At 39.4% G+C, this 20,179-nt stretch overlaps 2 protein-coding genes across 4 annotated transcripts in view; one reads left to right on the forward strand and one right to left on the reverse strand.

Annotated features, from left to right (window-relative positions):
* The window catches only part of TFB1M (transcription factor B1, mitochondrial), a 70,898-nt gene that overhangs the window by 20,378 nt on the left and 30,341 nt on the right, over positions 1–20,179 (reverse strand). The window lies entirely within an intron of this gene.
* On the forward strand, positions 1,852–8,620 carry CLDN20 (claudin 20). 2 transcript variants are annotated; one of them, XM_061130186.1, is made up of 3 exons: positions 1,852–2,053; positions 3,304–3,550; positions 6,156–8,620. In XM_061130186.1, the coding sequence occupies exon 3, from the start codon at positions 6,252–6,254 to the stop codon at positions 6,909–6,911; it is 660 nt and encodes a 219-aa protein (XP_060986169.1). In that variant the 5' UTR covers positions 1,852–2,053; positions 3,304–3,550; positions 6,156–6,251; the 3' UTR covers positions 6,912–8,620. The 2 variants fall into 2 exon arrangements, with proteins under 2 accessions (XP_060986169.1, XP_060986168.1); XM_061130185.1 differs by lacking the exon at positions 3,304–3,550.

Consider the following 20,179-nt stretch of genomic DNA (forward strand, 5'->3'; position numbering starts at 1 on the left):
GAGGTTTTGATCGCTGGCTAGGGAATTAAGATCCCAAGACACTGAGGCATGGCTGGGGGTGGGAGAACAGGCAGTTAATACATTATAGGGTAAGTATACTCATCAAGACAGAAAAAAATCAGAAAGTTCTTGAAAACACTAATGCGCAGGACCTCCCTGGTAGTCCAGGGGTTAAGAATCTGTCTGCTAGTGAAGGGGACACAGGCCTGATCCCTGGCCCGGGAATATCCCACATGCTGCGGAGCAGCTAAGCCCAAGGGCCACAACTACTGAAGCCTGCGTGCCCTGGAGCCCACGTGCTCCACAACGAGAGAGGCCACCGCGATAAGCCCAAGCGCCACGATGAAGAGTAGCCCCCACCTGCCACAACTAGAGAAAGCCCACGCTCAGCAGCAAAGACCCACTGCAGCCAAAACTAAATAAATTACTTAATTGGAAAAAAAAAAAAAAAAAGCAATGTACATTAAAGCATGCTTAAGCCATTTATCCTCAGGAGGCTGTGTTCTGCTGCGGGCGAGAGCAGGGAGCAGTCACCGGCCGCTCCTCCCACCGGCCCCCAGTCAGCCTCAGCACAGGTGAGTGCACACAACCACCACGCAAGGAGCGGAACAAGCCAAGACCCTGAAGGCAGCGGGTGGACTCGATACAGCAGTGACAGCAATGCTGTTAGTGCCTGAAACTCAGCTCTACTCCATCCAGCACTTACACAAAGAACTGCTTATATATCTCCATGAAACAAAAGAAGGAAGTTAGGTTTATACATCAAAATTACAACACTATGGCTAAAAAACAAATGCACAGACATTCAACTTCTAAGTGGAGAAAACAATACGTATCTTGCTAGATGCCAGACTTAGAGAAGATTAAAACCAACCAACAAAAAACTTAGAAAGATCCAGATAACTGAAACATGCATTTTTATTAGTCACTGCTTTTTAAAGAAATGAATAACATCTAACATGGCTATTAGCAGTAGTAAAAATTTAAACATCCAACCATACGTAAAATTATCTTCCATTCTCATAGTGGTTATAAATGCATAACTTGCAGAATTAGAATTACTGAGGTAGAAAAAAATGAGAACCCAAAGTAGATGAAGATGAAATATGTCTGTACCATTATTCATGGTCTAGCACCTCAGAGTTTGCTTTTGGTTTCATCTAAAATGTTTCATCACATTATTTCGATGTAATTTCTTTACAACATTTTCTAAAATCTCTTTATTATAAAGTTATACTTTAGAAATCTTTCTCAGTGTAAAGGCTAACAGAAGAAAATTCGGGATACCCACCCCTCACCCCTCCTGAAAAAACACTTGCAGGTTTACTGATCAGATTCTAGTCATCAGCTGGTACTGGGTTTTCTTTTTACTTTTATCAAAATATATATATATATATATGTATATTTATTTATTTATTTAAACCTGTCTTTTGAATGTTTAGTCTGAAAGCTACCAATTTTGTGAATCTTGATTTCACACAAGTCAGAAGCACCAGAATAAAAAGAAAGTCTCATTTAAGTATCATTTGCAAAGCGGAGTCTTGTTAAAAACATTTCAGGCCATATTCTTTAACTGGGGACATAAAGTAATAAACTGTATCTTCCAACATAGATAAAAATTCAAAAATAAATTATAACTATGGACTAAAACATAATATTAAAAGAAAAGAAAGTCTTTCTGTGAGCACCCAAATAATTCCTTCTCTGTATATTGTGACACAAGAGCATTTTCAGCTTTCAGGTTTCGACAAATCCTGTTGTAACAACAACTCCCTCCCTTCCCCGCCTCTCTCGTCTTAATTCTCCCACAGCTCAAAAAAATGAGATGGAGAACCTGGTATTTATCTTCTAGCCCCATCAGCAGTTTTCACCTCTCAGATTTCTGTGCTGCTCGTTGCTATTTGCAAGTTAACTTGGTGGAGTTTTATCATTAATATTCAGAAGCTGTGAATTAAGCCTCATGTATGTGGTGTCTCTTCATCAGACCTTACTGGGGTTCAACTGAAGACGACTGACAGAAGAGAGTTAAGACACTGAAGGCTACTGACAAAAGGTATGGAAAATGAGAACCTTCCATAATGCTTGGGGATCTAAATATAGACCTTCCAGTATAACTTGGTTTGAATTATAAGTTGTAAAGCTGCTTTTAAATGCTAGATTTGATATAAATAAATCTTGTCTGGAAAACTGACTTTACATTTTCATGAAGTCCAGTTCAGAATTTCTTTGGGAAATAGCTCATAAATTTAACATTATAGGTTCTGTTCCATATGCAGCAGATTTTGGAAGCATGAGAGCACTATTTAGAACTAGGTTTTTACATGTGACCTCTCTGCTTTTGCCTACTCTCACAGTACTTCACCACCACAACCACTGAGACAAAGTATGCCTTTATTCTCTCTGAGACAGAAATCTGAGAGAACAGGCCACAAACTGTACCATGTTATGGCTGGAGACAGAGAGAGAGAGGAAAAAAAAAGCTTTCACAGCACTAGCTAAGATGCCAGTACATTTTTATGACAGGAAAAGAGTGACCTTCATTTTGGAGAATGAATTCTAAGTTTTTTATGCAGAGGGAAGCACTTAAGAGTCCAACATTCACTAGTAAGTGAGCACTGTGCTAACTTAATGCAATGTCATATTGTTTACACTCATTTTGGCCGTCTGTAATTTATCACTGCCAGCACTTGTTAATTAAGATGAACAGGCTGTCTGCAAGTCTGAGTTACACTGTAATTTATAAAATGTATTGGTTAATGGGAAGAAAAGAGTTATAATTGGGAAGCTGAGCACAGACTGCACAGACTGATCAACATATAAAGGTTACTCAACCAAAGTGAAAAAAAAAGAAAAAGAAATGAGATGCTCATAGGGAATGCTAACAGCAGTCTCACTCTTAAAGAATCCCTTAAGCTGAGAGTGGTCTGAGAAGGCAGCATCTGAGTGAGCTGACTGGAGTCTGAAATGTTAAAACTCAAACCTGAAAACAGCTGTTATGAAACGACAAACATGTGCTTTATTATTTTTTTTCTAGAAACCTTAACTTCTATTTTGGTCTCAGATATGAAAAGAAATTTGGAAAACAAAAAGAATGAACTGTAGAATGGCAGGCAAAGCCGAGGTACTCTGATGCTACTGACTCTAGGAATTCAAAATCTCAGAGAAATCTCCTGAAAGGGTAGAATTTACATTTTAAGATTATGAACAAAAATAGAACAATTGAATTCAGACAGCCCAGGATTTAACCTCTTGGGGAATCAATGTTATTGTAACTATACTGAACTATATACAATTATATTCAAGGTAACACAGGCATGGAGTCTTGCATTACTGTACATATTTCACAAAAGCCAGACATGATGGACCTCGGTGAGTCTCTGAAGCCAATCCATTTGCCTTATTAATTCCTTCTGGAGTCTCTCTCTCTCTCGGTGAGAAAGGCAGTGAGGGAAGTTGACTGTTAACAGTGTTTTTTTTCCTCCAGATGTAGTAGCATTGTCCCTGCTTCCCACAGGAAGCATACACGAGGATTTCACCAGGAATTATTATGGTAGGTAGAGGGGGACAGGGTGAGGATGCTGAGAGGGGCAGAAGTGGGAAGTGGGCACTGCTGATCTGCTGCTGAGGCGATCTACCACCTAAGTGTCCTGATCTGAAACAAATAGCCAAGATTATAGAGCTATGGTTTCCTTCAGCTCTAAGAGTCTATGAAAATGAATGGAATCAGCCTGAGGGAGGAAGAGGGAAAAAAAAAACACCCAAATGCCATTAAATACCAACTGTCACATGACATAAAAATCTAAAAATACTAATAACAATGTCAGTTATAATTTACTGAGTACCTTCCATGGGTTAGATAACTTCACTACCATATTTACCTCCATGATACAGACACTATGATCCTCCCATTTTCCAGAAGAGGATATGAGGCACAGTGGGGTTCTGGAAAGCCAAGATTTGACCCAGGTATTTTATTAGATTCAGAGCTCATACTGCCTTGTGAGAAACAGACATGAATCATGATAGAGCCATTCTAATACATCGTTCAAAAATTAATTTGGAAATGCACAAAAGTCAGTTTTGCTGTATTTCAGAAACTATTATATTTTCCTCAAAGAAGGCAGTAAATATTGCCAGATTAAAACACAGCAAGCACTATCTTTTCCCTCTTATAAACAGAAAGGGAAGGAGGGAGCAAAGAAAAGCATGAATTATTTTTGTTCCTTTCTCAAATACAAATGATGTGGTTACTTCTGCTTTGTACTTTCAAGATCCTATGTCACTACTTCTGAATCGTTTAGAATAACCGGTTTTGCAGCAGACTTCATTTGGGTCAGGGAATGGTTCTGGTCCCCACTAGAAAGGATCTCACATTCTTATAAGCAAAAGACAGTAGGCTCAATTGTTTCAGTTTTGAGTAACTTATACCTGAAGGGAGGCAATGGCATGCCTTAGGTAAAGATTTTGCAAATTGGAAATCAGAGATATCATGCTAGTGAGTTTGAGTTCTTTCTATTACTTCCTTCTCCTTCTTTAACAATTCACTTGGGCCATGTGAATGGCATAGAGAGTGTTTAATAGATTTTTTTATTTTTTATTTTTATTAGTTGGAGGCTAATTACAATATTGTAGTGGTTTTTGCCATATATTGACATGAATCAGCCATGGATTTACATGTATTCCCCATCCCGATCCCCTCTCCCACCTCCCGCTCCACCCGATCCCTCTGGGTCTTCCCAGTGCACCAGCCCCAAGCACTTGTCTCATGCACCCAACCTGGGCTGGTGATCTGTTTCACCCTTGATAGTATACATGTTTCGATGCTATTCTCTCAGAACATCCCACCCTCGCCTTCTGCCACAGAGTCCAAAAGTCTGTTCTGTACATCTGTGTCTCTTTTTCTGTTTTGCATATAGGGTTATCGTTACCATCTTTCTAAATTCCACATATATGTGTTAGTATACTATATTGGTGTTTATCTTTCTGGCTTACTTCACTCTGTATAATGGGCTCCAGTTTCATCCATCTCATTAGAACTGATTCAAATGAATTCTTTTTAATGGCTGAGTAATATTCCATGGTGTATATATGTACCACAGCTTCCTTATCCATTCGTCTGCTGATGGGCATCTAGGTTGCTTCCAAGTCCTGGCAATTATAAACAGTGCTGAGGTGAACACTGGGGTGCACGTGTCTCTTTCAGATCTGGTTTCCTCAGTGTTTATGCCCAGAAGTGGGATTGCTGGGTGATTTTTAAAATAATCATTTTTCAAATACTGAAAACTTTTCTAATATATATTTAATAATCAATTTTAACAGATGGGTTTAAACTATTCTTCCTTATTACTAATAGGTATTTTAATTAGAAAAAAAGTTTTTAAAACCTGTAATACTATTAAATCCTTTATCACCTATCCAACAGCTGGAATTCAATGCCTAAATCTCCTAACAAGATACATGCCTACCCTACAGACAACTTCAGCAGAGTTTAAATTTTAAATAAAACTACTATATATAAAATAACTAACAAGAACCTACTGGATAGTGCAGGGAATGCTACTCAGTACTCTGTAATGACTTACAGGGAACAGAATCCAAAAAAGGGTGGACACATGTACGACTGACTAACTTTGCTGTACAGCAGAAGCTGTAACAGCGTGTAAATCAATTATACTCCAATAAACACTCTTTAAAATGTTAAACCAAGAAACAAAGAGGACATCTCTTTCCTTGACGCCATGTACCAAGCACCATCCGAACACAATCACTCAGCAAGCAGCGGCCCCGGGCCTGGTGTGACCAAGCACCATCCGAACACAATCACTCAGCAAGCAGCGGCCCCGGGCCTGGTGTGACCAAGCACCATCCGAACACAATCACTCAGCAAGCAGCGGCCCCGGGCCTGGTGTGACCAAGCACCATCCGAACACAATCACTCAGCAAGCAGCGGCCCCGGGCCTGGTGTGACCAAGCACCATCCGAACACAATCACTCAGCAAGCAGCGGCCCCGGGCCTGGTGTCAGCCTCCCTCCGGGGAAGCAGCGTCCTCGTGCCCTGCTCGTCAGGCCTCGTCAGGCGCGTTCTCAGCTTTCACCCTTCACAGCAGTCTCTGTTTGTCTTGTCTTTCAGTCCTGATCTCGTCTTCTTTCCGCAGCCTTTTGTTACCTGGTTCTCCGCCGTGCAGAAATAGCGACAGTTCTGACCGAGCGCCGTCAGGGTTTTCTAGGAGGACAGAGGTCGCAGTGACGTCATGGCCTCGGCGGGCGTCCAGCTCCTGGCTTTCGCCCTGGCCTTATCTGGGGTCTCTGGAGTCCTCGCGGCCACGCTGCTGCCCAACTGGAAGGTGAACATGGATGCGGGCTCCAACATCATCACGGCCATCGAGAGGCTGGAAGGGCTGTGGATGGACTGCGCGTGGTACAGCACCGGCATGTTCAGCTGCACCCTGAAGTACTCCGTCCTGGCCCTCCCCAGCCACGAGCAGGCCGCGCGGGCCGCCATGATCCTGGCCTGCATCCTCTCTGCGGTGGGGATCTGCACTTCCACAGTGGGGATGGAATGCACTCGCTTAGGAGGGGACCCGGAAACCAAGAGGCATGCCTGTTTTGCTGGAGGAGTTTGTTTCCTGTCTGCAGGGACCTCTGGTTTAATACCGACTGTGTGGTACACAAAGGAGATCATAGCAAACTTTCTGGACTCGACGGTTCCACAAAGCAACAAACATGAGCCCGGAGGAGCAGTCTACCTTGGAATCATTTCGGCTGTGCTGCTGGTGATCTCCGGCATGATCTTCTGCACATCCTGTCTAAAGAAGAATTCGGGAGCTTTGCTCCACCCACGCAAGCAGCCGCCCGTCTCCACCACACGGCCAGAGGACAGTTCGGCATATAGCCTTAAGGACTATGTGTGAAAAACTGTGTGATGCACATGGAATTTTAGGTGCCTGCTGTGACTTTTGTCTTTATTTTAAATACCAGAATTGTGCTTAACTTTCTACAAAGAATGTAAAATACATTTTACACTCTACAATGTAACTTTCTACAAAAAATGTAAAATACAAAGAATGTTAAAAAATTTAAAAATGATGAAGTTTTTCAAAATGCCAAACGTCATGTACAATTATATCTGTTTTACATTATTTTTCCATTATTGTCATGTTTTATCTAAAGGCTTATAAAAGAAAGAGGTTCTGATTGTATTAATAAGGCAATTATTTCATGGCCTTTTCTTCCCTTTTAAAGATAAACTGTTGATACATCTTACTAACTGGTACTTAACTGGACTTCATAAAAGAACTAAACTGCCTACTGTAAAAAGCACCCTGTCCTGGTGTTAATTCAGGATATCACCTGCTTTTGCTGTCTCTGCCTGACAACCCCACAGTAATTTACCTCTGTTTTCAGGTGCATTGTATGACTGCACCTGAAGCACAGAAGATGTCCACTTGTTTCAGAGGTTGCCCAAACCCCAAGTCCCCATCCACTGTTGACCTCCCAGTAAAGGAGGACATTTTTTACATTTTAGGAAATACAATCTCCATACAGTATGGCATTCAAAGATTAGGTGGAAATAAAGGAAACTGGTAAATGCTACCACAGCAAAGCAAAATCAAATTAAACCCAAACTGAAATCTCTAGGACTTTTAAAGCATTATGTATAAGCTAAGTGAAAACAAGAAGAGTCTGCTTTAAAGTGCTTACAAACTGCCCTCTTCTGGCTGCTAACAAGAGGACTCGCCAGGTTAGGTTCATTTACCCATAGCATTTCTGATTTACCACTATCATTTAATATCACACTGATTAGTATTTGAATGCTAAAGGTTACTTTTAAGTTGTTTTTTCTTCTCAAGTTTGATTCATGTTAAAAAATGTTTTTACAAATGAGCTGCTTCAATTAGTTAATGGTTATTAAAATGTTTTAAAGAATAATGGATGCTTTAAGTTAGATTATCTTATATGTAATTCAGATATTTTAAGTAAAAACTGGATTTCCCAATGTGCAAAAAAACACTGCACGTAACTGTTTCTGATTTATTCATTTTAGCTTAGTTATTATTCATAATATAATGGTAAAGGGGGAAAGGCTACTTCATTATGCATGAATAACTCAGAAAGTGGGAAGTTATCTTTTACGTGAATAAATAATTGTGCATATGAAATACAGACTAAATATATTACACCTATTTTATTTGGTAGATCATTCTCTCCTGTATCATCATCAAAGAGCTAAAATAAAGATATGATTTCACAAGGGAATTAGGAATGCATTTATGTATATATTCCTTTTGAGTGGTCAAAATATCCTCTAAGCAAATGTCATCTATATTTTTAGCTATAGGACTTGAGAATATACTAACTTTACGGAATTTTGAGGATTTTCAACATAGCATGTAATTTTGCAAAACTTGTTGCATATCTCTGTTTACCTCCAATAATATTGTTCATTTCATTGTGCTTTATACATAAAAAGTATCATCTGCAAAAAAGCAATTTTGTTTCTTTCTTGGATTTATATTTACTGCTTATTTTACTCTTGAGTACATATGAAAGCATAACTAATTAAACCAAATTATAATTAAGCATAATTAAAATGGATTATAATTGTAAATACTTTTATTTCTATTTAACACTTGTTTTATCTGATTTTTAAGGAGGACAACTCTGGTATTTTTCTAATTATAAAACTGACTTTTAATTTACATATTTTTCTTTTAGGCTCATCCACTTCCAAAAAGCATTTGAGGCAACTTAAAATAAAATTGCTGGGCCAATAAATACAAAAACCAAAAGATAAAGAAGCCAGGCTAAAATCACAAAGAAAAGAAGACAGAAAGGATGCTGTTAAATAATCCTGGTTTATGGTTGTTAAAGCAATTAAATATGAACTTTAGTTTTGAACTTCCCAGGTAACCAGGTCAGAGAAGGCCACATAAGGAATGTGATAGCTTTGTCTGTTGGCAGAAACCAGAGCTATGGTTGGTACCATACCCCAACCCCGCTCCCCGAGCTGCCATGGGTGCTAGATGCTAATGGCTCGGGGATCAGGGGCTGCCTCTGCTGGAAGGTCAGGGCACCACTGCTTCCGGGAGGTGGAGTCAGACTGACTGAGAGCGGTGCAAGGTGCTCCCCTGTCCCTTCCGTGGACTCACCCACTGACTAAGCTTCAGATGATTTTACCAGAGGGTGAGGCCTCAAGAGCTGGGGGCAAGTGCAGCTGAAAGCTTCTAAAATGCTGTTATTCTCAAAGGTCACGTGTAGATGCCCCAAAGTGCTGACCTTTATGTCAGGGGTGTAGCATCTTTAATTCATCTAAGATTGTACTGACACAATTTTACGCTTTCAGTCTGTACTATGTTAGGGTATTAGTTGCTCCATATACCATACTTCTAAATAGACAAAATAAGATATAAATTATATGTCTTAAAAGTTATAATCCACATTACTTTATTAGGATATTACAACTTTGCCCATAAATAATTGTTTATAACCATAACAGTAAGCCTCTTAATGAAAGTGAAAGAGGAGAGTTAAAAAGCTGGCTTAAAACTCAACATTCAGAAAACTAACATCATGGCTTCCGGGTCTCATCATTTCATGGCAAACAGATGGGCAAACAATGGAAACAGTGACAGACTTTATTTTTCTGGGTTCCAAAATCACTGCAGATGGTGACTGCAGCCATGAAATTAAAAGATGCTTGCTCCTTGGAAGAAAAGCTATGACCAACCTAGACAGCATATTAAAAAGCAGAGGCATTACTTTGCCAACAAAGGTCCATCTAGTCGAAACTCAGGTTTTTCCAGTAGTCATGTACAGATGCGAGAGTTGGACTATAAAGAAAGCTGAGCGCCAAATAATTGATGCATTTGAACTGCTGTGTTGGAGAAGACTCTTGAAGAGTCCCTTGGACTTCAAGTAGATCAAGCCAGTCCATCCTAAAGGAAATCAGTCCTGAACATTCATTGGAAGGCTATGCTGAAGCTGAAACTCCAATACTTTGGCCACCTGAAGCAAAGAACTGACTCACTGGAAAAGACTCTGATGCTGGGAAAGACTGAGGGCAGGAGGAGAAGGGGGCGACAGAGGATGAGATGGTTGGATGGCATCAGACTCAATGGACATGAGTTTGAGCAAGCTCCAGGAGTTGGTGACGGACAGGGAGGCCTGGCGTGCTGCAGCCCATGGGGTCTCAAAGAGTCAGACGCGACTGAGCGACTGAACTGATAACAGTAAGATCTACCTTTAACTGTCTCCCTGTGTGAGATACTCCTGTTAGGCGTTGCATATTGATTATTTCTATTCCTCACCAACAACACTTCAAGGGTGGCATTATTACCCTATTTGATGTATTAAAACTCAGCCTATTAACATGACCAAGTTCTCAAAACTAGGATCGCTGGAATTCCAGGAGGACCAGCTGACTTCAAAGTACTTCTAGCTCTTCCACTAGTGTCTCTGTCACATCAATTAGAAGAGCCTGTTGCAATTCTCAGATTGTATCTAAGTGACTTTTCTACTATGCTGGAGTATAGGACAGTGATGTAGAAAGGATGTTAAAGCAGCAGATCCACAACCACAATTTATAACAGAAAAAAGGTGACATAAAATTTTGAGGGAATAGCTAATGGCTCAGGATTTCTCACACTTGAGTATAGCAGTCTCTCAGTATCTGTGGGGCACTGGTTCCAGGACCCCCACAGATTCCAAAATCAAAGGACACTCAAGTAAGTCCCTTACATAATGTGGCACAGCATTTGGAGATCCTACATACATCCTCCCAAATACTTTCAATCATCTCCAGATTACTTGTAATACCAAATACAAAGTAAATGGTATGTAAATAGATGACAATACGTGGCAAATCCAAGCTTTCCTTTTTGGAATGTTCTGGAATTTTTTTTCTATTTTTAATCTGGGTGTTCACTAAGTCTACCAATGTGGAACCATGGATAGGAGGACCGACTACAATGTGCAGTCTAGTTGAAAAAAACTACAGTGAAACCCCAGAAATGTATGGATTCTCAGGGGTTTTCAGATGCCAGCTTGAGAGACTTAAAACTAATCTTACGTTCTCATGGAAGCATTTTTCAACTGTGAATCTGTACTGCAAACGAGTTTTGTCTTCTAATTGGTAAAATAATGTTATTAACTCAGTGAAATAAAAATACAAAATTACAAAAAATTCTAACTTAAAAATCCATTTACTACAAACTGTAAGAAACATTAGAATAGACAAATTAGTCTAATTTTAAGAACCTAAGAGATTGTGTTTTCTATAAATAGAAAAGAATTTGGGGTTCAAACTTTGGGGACTGTGCTAGAGAAGTTAATGAGAGGGAAGAGTTTGGCAAGAGGTGAAGTGAGCCAGGTGTAACTGTAATAGTTTTACAGCAGTGAGAGTTCTGTCATTAAAGCTTGATTAAGTTAGTTAAAGATGGATTATTAGAAGGGTTAACTGATTCTTACAGGAAAAATCCTAAGATGGTTATAAGTAAGCCTTTCTTGTTATATCAAAGGAAATTCTCCAAATCTAATTCTTAGAATTTGATTAAGAACATGTACTGAATTTTAGTAAACTTCTTCTGAGCATCCATGGAGAATTAACCTCCCTCTCTCAGCTCTTTCAGGACGCTGCCTGAATCTCTGTTTTAGCACTGAGTGTATTTTGTCTGTGTTGTGCTCGAGACTTTCTCTTCTTGTGTTTAGAAGGATTTAGCTGGCAGGACAGCCTTGTACTGTTATTTTTTATCAATTCTGTAAAAAAAACTCTTCCCCTTTCTTATGAAAACGAATTCTTAAAGATTTGCTCAATGTTAACTAACAGTCAAATATTTTCGGGCTTTCCTCAGAGTATTCCTGATTTCCCCTAACATGGTAAAACTACTTCAGAGAAGTAGCGTATTCTTTTGCAACTAAAATGTAATCATTTGTTTCCTTTATAATAATTCATTCTCTCTCTTCCTTGATAACTGTTTTCTTAGGTTAGAAATAAATCACCTACATGTATTATTTACAACACAATGAAAAGTAAGCAAAGAAAATTGCTGTATACTTAGTTTGCCAAAAAAGCAAACATCCTTAACGAGGGAAAAAAAAAAAGACATAGCTAGCTATTTTACAAATAATAATTTCATAAGGCTTTAATCCTGAAGGGAAAGTACTTTTAGTTAACTACGTGCATGTTCAGTCACTCAGTTGTGTCTAACTCTTTGTGACCCCATGGACTGCGGCTTACCAGGCTCCTCTATGGAATTTTCCAGGCAAGAATACTCGAGTGAGTTGCCATTTCCTTCTCCAGGGGATCTTCCTGTGTCAGGGGTTGAACCCATGTCTTCTGCATTGGCAGGTGGATTCTTCACCACTAAGCCACCTGGGAAGTGCTTTAGTAAAGTACATGTGGATCTTATCCTTTTAAATAAAAGATAAAGTTGATAATAACCTCCAAACACCATCAATTACTCTCAACTAGGTAACTAAAACAAAGAGAAACCTTCTAGTAAAAATACTCTAATACCCCCGTCCTAAGAAATCTCTGGTAAAAAGCCTGAAGATTCTGGATGACAATGATAACCACCAATATAAAAGCCTAAAAGTAAAGATCTTGGCTTCTGATATAACTGGGTCTCATACTATTGAAAATCTTGTAAACAGAGAAAGCTCTATGGTGACTTGGTCTTCATTATAGTGGCCACCTGTTCCAGGACAAAAAAATCCCTGAGAGCACCAATGTGTTACATCTGATAAGCTAAAAGGTATCTCCAAATATCAAATTCTGTCTAGGATTTAACAGGATCTATTATTTTGGAAGAAGTCATTTACAACGTCTGAAAGCTTGAGATGCTGAAGGAAGGTAATACTGAGTTTGATTAAGAAAAAGATGACAATTAAGTCTGCTATAAAAGTGGAAGACAGACTGAATTCCTAAAGGCCCCAGAAAGCTTGGTTAACTGTGACCGATGTGGCAGAGGAACTGGAAGGTGGCAGCAAAGGCCATGGAGATGCCTCAGATCACGGTTCAATATGTACAAACAGGTCAAATGCTATTGGTCAGGGGGCTCCATTCTAAACCTATAACGTACACCTACACCTAATCTAAAAACCACATAACACAATTTTTTCATGATATCTACTTATATCAGTGAATGTCAAAGATAATCTAAGGGAAGCTTTGCAAGACTTTATACTTGAGTTTCAGCAAGAAAACTGCTCCTCACTAGCTCTGAACTCCTAAAGGGAGATGTCTGACTTCTCATTCTTGTTACCATCTCCTCTCTGCCTAGCTTAGGGCTTTTCATGCGGCTGGGGCTCAGTGTACCTTCAATGAAGAAATAAGATTTTATAGTACATGTATGTCCTGTAGTAATTTATCCAGCAGTGGTTTGCTAAACTAGACACTGGCTTATTGATTTGTATTTCTGGCAGAGAAGCTTTGTTTCTGTAATTAGCTTTGTTCTTCTGTGATTAGCATATAATAAGTAGAGCCTAGTTTAATATCCAACTATTTTTCCACAGATGACTGATCACAAGTAAAGCTGTCAAAACAAAGTTTCTCAAAAAAGTGGGGGAAATCATTATAAATAAAAAATATTTGGATTCTGAGAGTGACATCAGCATCTTGGTGGCATGAGTGGTTTCTTTCGGTCCTCTCCTTTACAATTTGTCATTCGTAACTGAACAGCAGTGCCTCTGCACATTACACCAGACCGACCAGCAGACTTTCTGTGCTGCAGAAAGTAGACAGAACCGTGGAGGGGGCTGTGGGCCCAAAGACGTTGGTAAGCCAGCCCTACCCACAATGACTTGATGGGGGCAGGGGTGGGGGAAGCAGAACTGGAGATTGAAAACCATGGCAGACACACAGGGCATGGAGAACTCCTGGAGGTCAGCCAGACAGAGGGAGAACCAGGCTCGCCACCGCCACCGGAGCAAAACAGAGACCAGCCTGGAGGCGAGAAGGAGGAACTCGAGGAGTCAGTCCCCCTCCCTCCCTAGGGCTGAGTTTTCATCACAACAGTGGCAACTTGCCTCACAGCGGCAGCGGAAAGAGAAAGGGGTGAGTGGCTGACTGCCGGGCTGTACAGATCACAGCTGGAGGGACCGGATTCTCTCCAGCAGCACCTGGGTTTCTGAGGAGAAACCTCTATGACTGAAGGGAGGGAGAGGAGGGGGAAAGAGGCAGAGGAGAGTGACTGGGGTACGGACGGTACTGTTACCTGCTGTCTGCCTCGGACCCCTGGAAGCATCCCCACTTGAGAATGTCGTCACTGGGCTGTGAGCATGCAAAGCCTCCGGCACTAAGCCCAAACTCCCTCCACTCTGCTCCCAGCTTTCCCTATAGCACTTTTTTTTTAAAACACTCCCCCAACACCCCCCGCCCAGGGTGTAGCCCCAAAACCAGATCAGGTAAAAAGACACCAAAAACCTGAGTTACAGCGCCACTGTCTGGAAAACAAGGGTTTCTATTATGTTTACCAAAGTAAACAAGTAAGTGTATTACTTTAAACGCAACAGGAGAGGCGCAGTCCAGTCAAACACAATGAAAATCAGGGTAATATGGTATCACAAAAAGAAAATGATAGTTCTCCAGTAACTAAACTTAAAGGCACAGAATATTGTAATCTAACTTATAAAGAATTCAATATAGCTGTTATGATGGAATTCAATGGGCCACAAGTAAACTCAGAGCTTTCCCCTGGGGACTCAGATGGTAAAGAATCTGCCTGTAATGCAGGAGAACCAGGTTCGATCCCTGGGTTGGGAAGATCCCCTGGAGAAGGAAATGACAACCATTCCAGTATTCTTGCCTGGAGAAGTCCATGGACAGAGGAGCCTGGTGGGGCGGGCTACATTTGATGGGGTCAAAACCAATTAGATACGACTGAGTGACTGACACTTTCACTTTCAAACTCAGAAAGGCAATTTGATGAACTCAAGAATAAAATTAATGAACAGAATGAGTTCTTTACCAGAGACTGAAATTTTAAAAAGAACCAAATTCTGGAGCTGAAAAATTCAATGAATGAGATGAAAAATACATTAGAAAGCTTAAGAAATAGGGCAGATCAGACTGAAGAAACAATTAGTAACTTGAAAGATGGGAATTTAGGAATGACTCAGGAGTGAGATAAGATTTTTAAAAAGTAAAGAAACCCTAAGAGAGCTATCAGGTATGAGGAGAAAACCAAATATAAGAGTAATTAATCTATGTAGAGGAGAAGAGAGCAGAGGGTATATTTAGAAAAATAACTGCTGACAGCTTCTCAAACCTGGGGAAAGAACTTAGCATACATGTCCAAGAAGCTAAAAGAACATCCTATCACCTCAATACAAAAGACCTTATCCAAAATACTTTATAATGAAACTGTCAAAAATCAATGATTGAGAAAGAATCTTAAAGGCATGGGGTGGGGGCGTGGGGAGGAAGTAACCTACAAAGAATCTCTCTGGGCTAACAGCAGATTTCTCAGCAGAAACATTACAGGCCAGGAGAGAGTGGAATGACATATTCAAAGTGTTAAACGATAAAAATCACCAGCCAATTATCTGTCAAAGTTATCCTTCAAATATGAAGAAGAAATAAAGGCTTTCCCAGCAAACAAAAACTGAGGGAGTTCACACCACTAGACCTCCTTTGAAAGAAATGGTGAAAGGAATTCTTCAAACTGAAATAAGAATACATTATTTACTGACAATAAAAGAAAAAGTTCACAATACCCTGGAAAAGGTGAAAAATAGTCAGAATTAGAAAACTTTAACCCTATTAGAATGGTATGTTAACCACTTAATTACAGCATAAAGGCTTAAGGAAAGCTATCACAGTTTCTCAATGAATTCACAGCACCAAAAGAGATAAATTGTGATAAAGATATGTAAGTGGAAGAGTAAAAGGGTAGAACCTTTATAGACAAGTAAAGGTAAGGTGATATCAGCATAAGAACTATTTTATTTCTGAGATTTTTTTAAGTAAGCCATATGTTAAACACAAAGCCAAACTCTAGAGTCATGAAAGACGGAAAAGGAAAGACTGAGTAAAAGACTATGGAAACCCACCACATTAGAAAGAGAGACAGAAACAGAGAGGAAAAAACGATGATACAAAATAACCAGAAGGCCTAAGAAAGACGGCAGTGGTAAATCCTCTGTCAATAATCACTCTAATATAAATGAACTGAAATCACCAATCAAAAGACACACAATGACTAGATGGATTAAAAAAAAACAAAACCCAACACTGCTCATGAAATACAAATCAGAACCACAATGAAGTATCATCTCACACCAGTCAGAATGGCCATCATCAAAAAGTTTATAAACAATAAATGCTGGAGAGGGTGAGGAGAAAAGGGAATCCTCTTACACTGTTGGTGGGAATGCAAACTGATAAAACCACTATGGAGAACTGTATGGACATTCCTAAAAAACCAGGAATAAAACTACAACAGAACCCAGCAATCCCACTACTGGGCATATACCCCGAGGAAACCAGAACTGAAGAAGATACCCATCGTTAATTGCCGCACTATGTACAACAGCTAGGGCATGGAAGCAACCTAGACGTCCATCAGCAGATGAATGGATAAGGAAGTTGTGGTACATATACCCAATGGAATACACTGAGCTATAAAAAAGAAATGCATCTGAGTCAGTTCGAATGAGGTGGATGAACCTAGAACTTATTACACAGAGTAAAGTCAGAAAAAGACAAACATATTAATGCATTAATATATTAATGCATACATATGGAATCTAGAAAGATGGTACCGAAAATCCTATGTGCAGGGCAGCAAAGGAGACACAGACATAAAGAACAGAAATCTGGACTCACTGGGAGAAGGAGAGTGGGATGATTTGAGAAAAAAGAAACACATATACATTATCACAGGTGAAACAGGTAACCAGTGCGAGTTTGATGGATGCAGCAGGGCACCCAAAGTCAGTGCTCTGTGACAACGTGGAGGGATAGGGTGGGGACAGGGAGGGTTGGTTCATGTATACCCACGGCCAATTCATACTGACATATGGCAAAACCATCGCAGTACTGTAAAGTAATTATCTTCCAATTAAAATAAATTAAAAAAAACAAAAAAACCAGCAACTATATGCTACCTACAAGAAGCTCATTTCAACTCTATAAAGACACACATAGGCTCAAAATGTAGGGCTGAAGTAGAAATCAAAAGAAAAGGGGCCGAGCCATTCTTGTATCAGATAAGAGAGACTTCAAGCCAAAAACTGATAACAAGAGACAAACAAGGTTGTTATATAATGATAAAAGGGTCAATACATCTTTAAAATACAACAATAGTAAATATATATATACACCCAACATTGGAGTACTTTAATATATTAAGCAAATACTAAGGGAGAAATAGATGACAATGCAGTAAGAGTAACAGACTTCAATATGCCACTGTCAGCAACAGATAGATCATCCAGACAGAAAATCAACAATGAAATGTTAGAATTAAATTGTACTCTAGAGTAAATGGACTTAAGCATATAAAGAACATTCCACACAACAGCAGAAGAATACACATTCTTCAAGTGCACATGGGACATGGGACATTTTCTAGTATAGATCATGATAAGGCACAAATCTCAGAAAATTAAAGATGGAAATCCCACCTATTATCTTTTCTGACCACAATGGTATTGAAAGTAGAAATCAACAAGAGGAAAGCTGGAAAATCTACAAATATGTGGAAAGTAAATAACAGACTTCTGAACAACCAATTGGTCAAAGAAGAAATCAAGAGAGAAATAAATCTCAAATAATAAATGAAAATACAACATATTGAAAACCTATGGAATGTAGCAAAAGCAGTTCTGAGATGTTTACAGCAACAAATATATACATTAAGAACTTAAAAAATTTCAAACCACCTAACTTTATACCTCAAGAAATTAGAAAAAGAACAAGGTTAGCAGAAGGAAATAAAGATCAGAGTAGAAATGAATGGAAAATAAAAAATGAAAAAACAAAACCAAAAGCTGGTTCTTTGAAAATTAAAATTGACAAACCTTTAACCAGACTAAGAAAAGAGAAAACTCAAAACTAGAAATGAAAAAGGAGACATTACAACTGAGACAAAAGAAACACATAGGAACAGAGGAGACAACCATGAACAAACCATGTGCCGAGAAATGAGACAACTCAGAGGAAATGGATACGTTCTTAGAAACACACAAACAACCAAGGCTGAAAAAGGAAGAAACAGAAAATCTGAACAGACCAATAGCAAGCAGAGGTTGAATCAGTAATCAAAAGCCTCCCAATACAGAAAACCCCAGGACCAGATGCTTAACTAAAAAATTCTACCATTCAAAGAAGAATTAACATCAATCCTTCTCAAACTCTTCCAAAAAACTGTGGAGGAGGGAATATTTCCAAACTCATTCTATGAAAACAGCATTCACCTGAAAACAAGGCCAGATAAGGCTACCACAAGAAAACTGTAGACCAATATCCCTAATGAATACAGTAGAAAAATTCTCACCAAATATTAGCAAACCAAATTTGAGAACACAAAGAAGGATTATATACCATGACCAAGTGGGACTCATTCCTGGGATGTAAAGATGAGTCAACATAGGCAAATCAATCAATGTAACACATGACACATCAATTAAACGAAAGAAAATCATGTGATGATCTCAAGATGCAGAAAAGGCATTGGACAAAATACAACTTCAAGATAAAAACATTTATAGTAATGATAATACCACCATCAGGGTAACGCAGATAAACCTAGATGTTTGGTCATTCCGTTTAAGGGGAAGAAAAATGAGATTAAGAGCTAACTATCCACTGAAGAAAATTAGAGATACCAAGGGAACATTTCATGCATTGGGCTCGATAAAGGACAGAAATGGTAGGGACCTAACAGAAGCAAAAGATATTAAGAAGAGGTGGCAACAATACACAGAAAAACTGTACAAAAAAGATCTTCATGACCCAGATAATCACGATGGTTGTGACCACTCACCTAGAGCCAGACATCCTAGAATGTGAAGTCAAGTGGGCCTTAGAAAGCATCACTACGAACAAAGCTAGTTGAAGTGATGGAATTCCAGTTGAGCTATTTCAAATCCTAAATGATGATGTTGTGAAAGTGCTGCACTCAATATGCCAGCAAATTTGGAAAACTCAGCAGTGGCCACAGGACTGGAAAAGGTCACTTTTCATTCCAGTCCCAAAGAAAGGCAATGCCAAAGAATGTTCAAACTATCGCACAATTGCCCTCATCTCACATGCTAGCAAAATAATGATCAAAATTCTCCAAGACAGGCTTCAACAGTATGTGAATCTTGAACTTCCAGATGTTCAAGCTGGTTTTAGAAAAGGCAGAAGAACCAGAGATCAAATTGCTAACATACGCTGCATCACTGAAAAAGCAAGAGAATTCCAGAAAAACATCTATTTCTGCTTTATTGACGATGCCAAAGGCTTTGACTGTGTGGATCACAACAAACTGTGGAAAATTCTGAAAGAGATGGGAACACCAGACCACTTGACCTGCCTCCTGAGCAATCTGTATGCAGATCAGAAAGCAATAGTTAGAACTGGACATGAAACAACAGACTGCTTCCAAATAGGAAAAGGAGTACGTCAAGGCTGTATATTGTCACCCTGCTTCTTTAAGTTACATGCAGAGTACATCTTAAGAAATGCTGGGCTGGATGAAGCACAAGCTGGAATAAAGATTGCTGGGCGAAATATCAATAACATCAGATATGCAGATAATACCACCCTTATGGCAGAAAACAAAGAACTAAAGAGCCTCTTGAAGAAAGTGAAAGAGGAGAGTGAAAAAGTTGGCTTAAAGCTCAACATTCAGAAAATAAGATCATGGCATCTGGTCCCATCATTTCATGGCAAATAGATGTGAAAACAGTGGCTGACTTTATTTTGGGGGGCTCCAAAATCACTGCAGATGGTTGACTGCAGCCATGAAATTATAAGATGCTTACTCCTTGGAAGGGAAGTTATGACCAACCTAGACAGCATATTAAAAAGCGGAGACATTACTTTGCCAACAAAGGTCTGTCTAGTCAAGGCTATGGTTTTTCCAGTAGTCATGTATGGATGTGAGAGTTGGACTATAAAGAAAGCTGAGTGCCGAAGAATTGATGCTTTTGAACTGTGGTTGTTGGTGAAGACTCTTGAGAGTCCCGTGGA

Source organism: Dama dama, chromosome 26 (assembly GCF_033118175.1).
Source record: "Dama dama isolate Ldn47 chromosome 26, ASM3311817v1, whole genome shotgun sequence".
Classification (NCBI taxonomy): domain Eukaryota; kingdom Metazoa; phylum Chordata; class Mammalia; order Artiodactyla; family Cervidae; genus Dama; species Dama dama.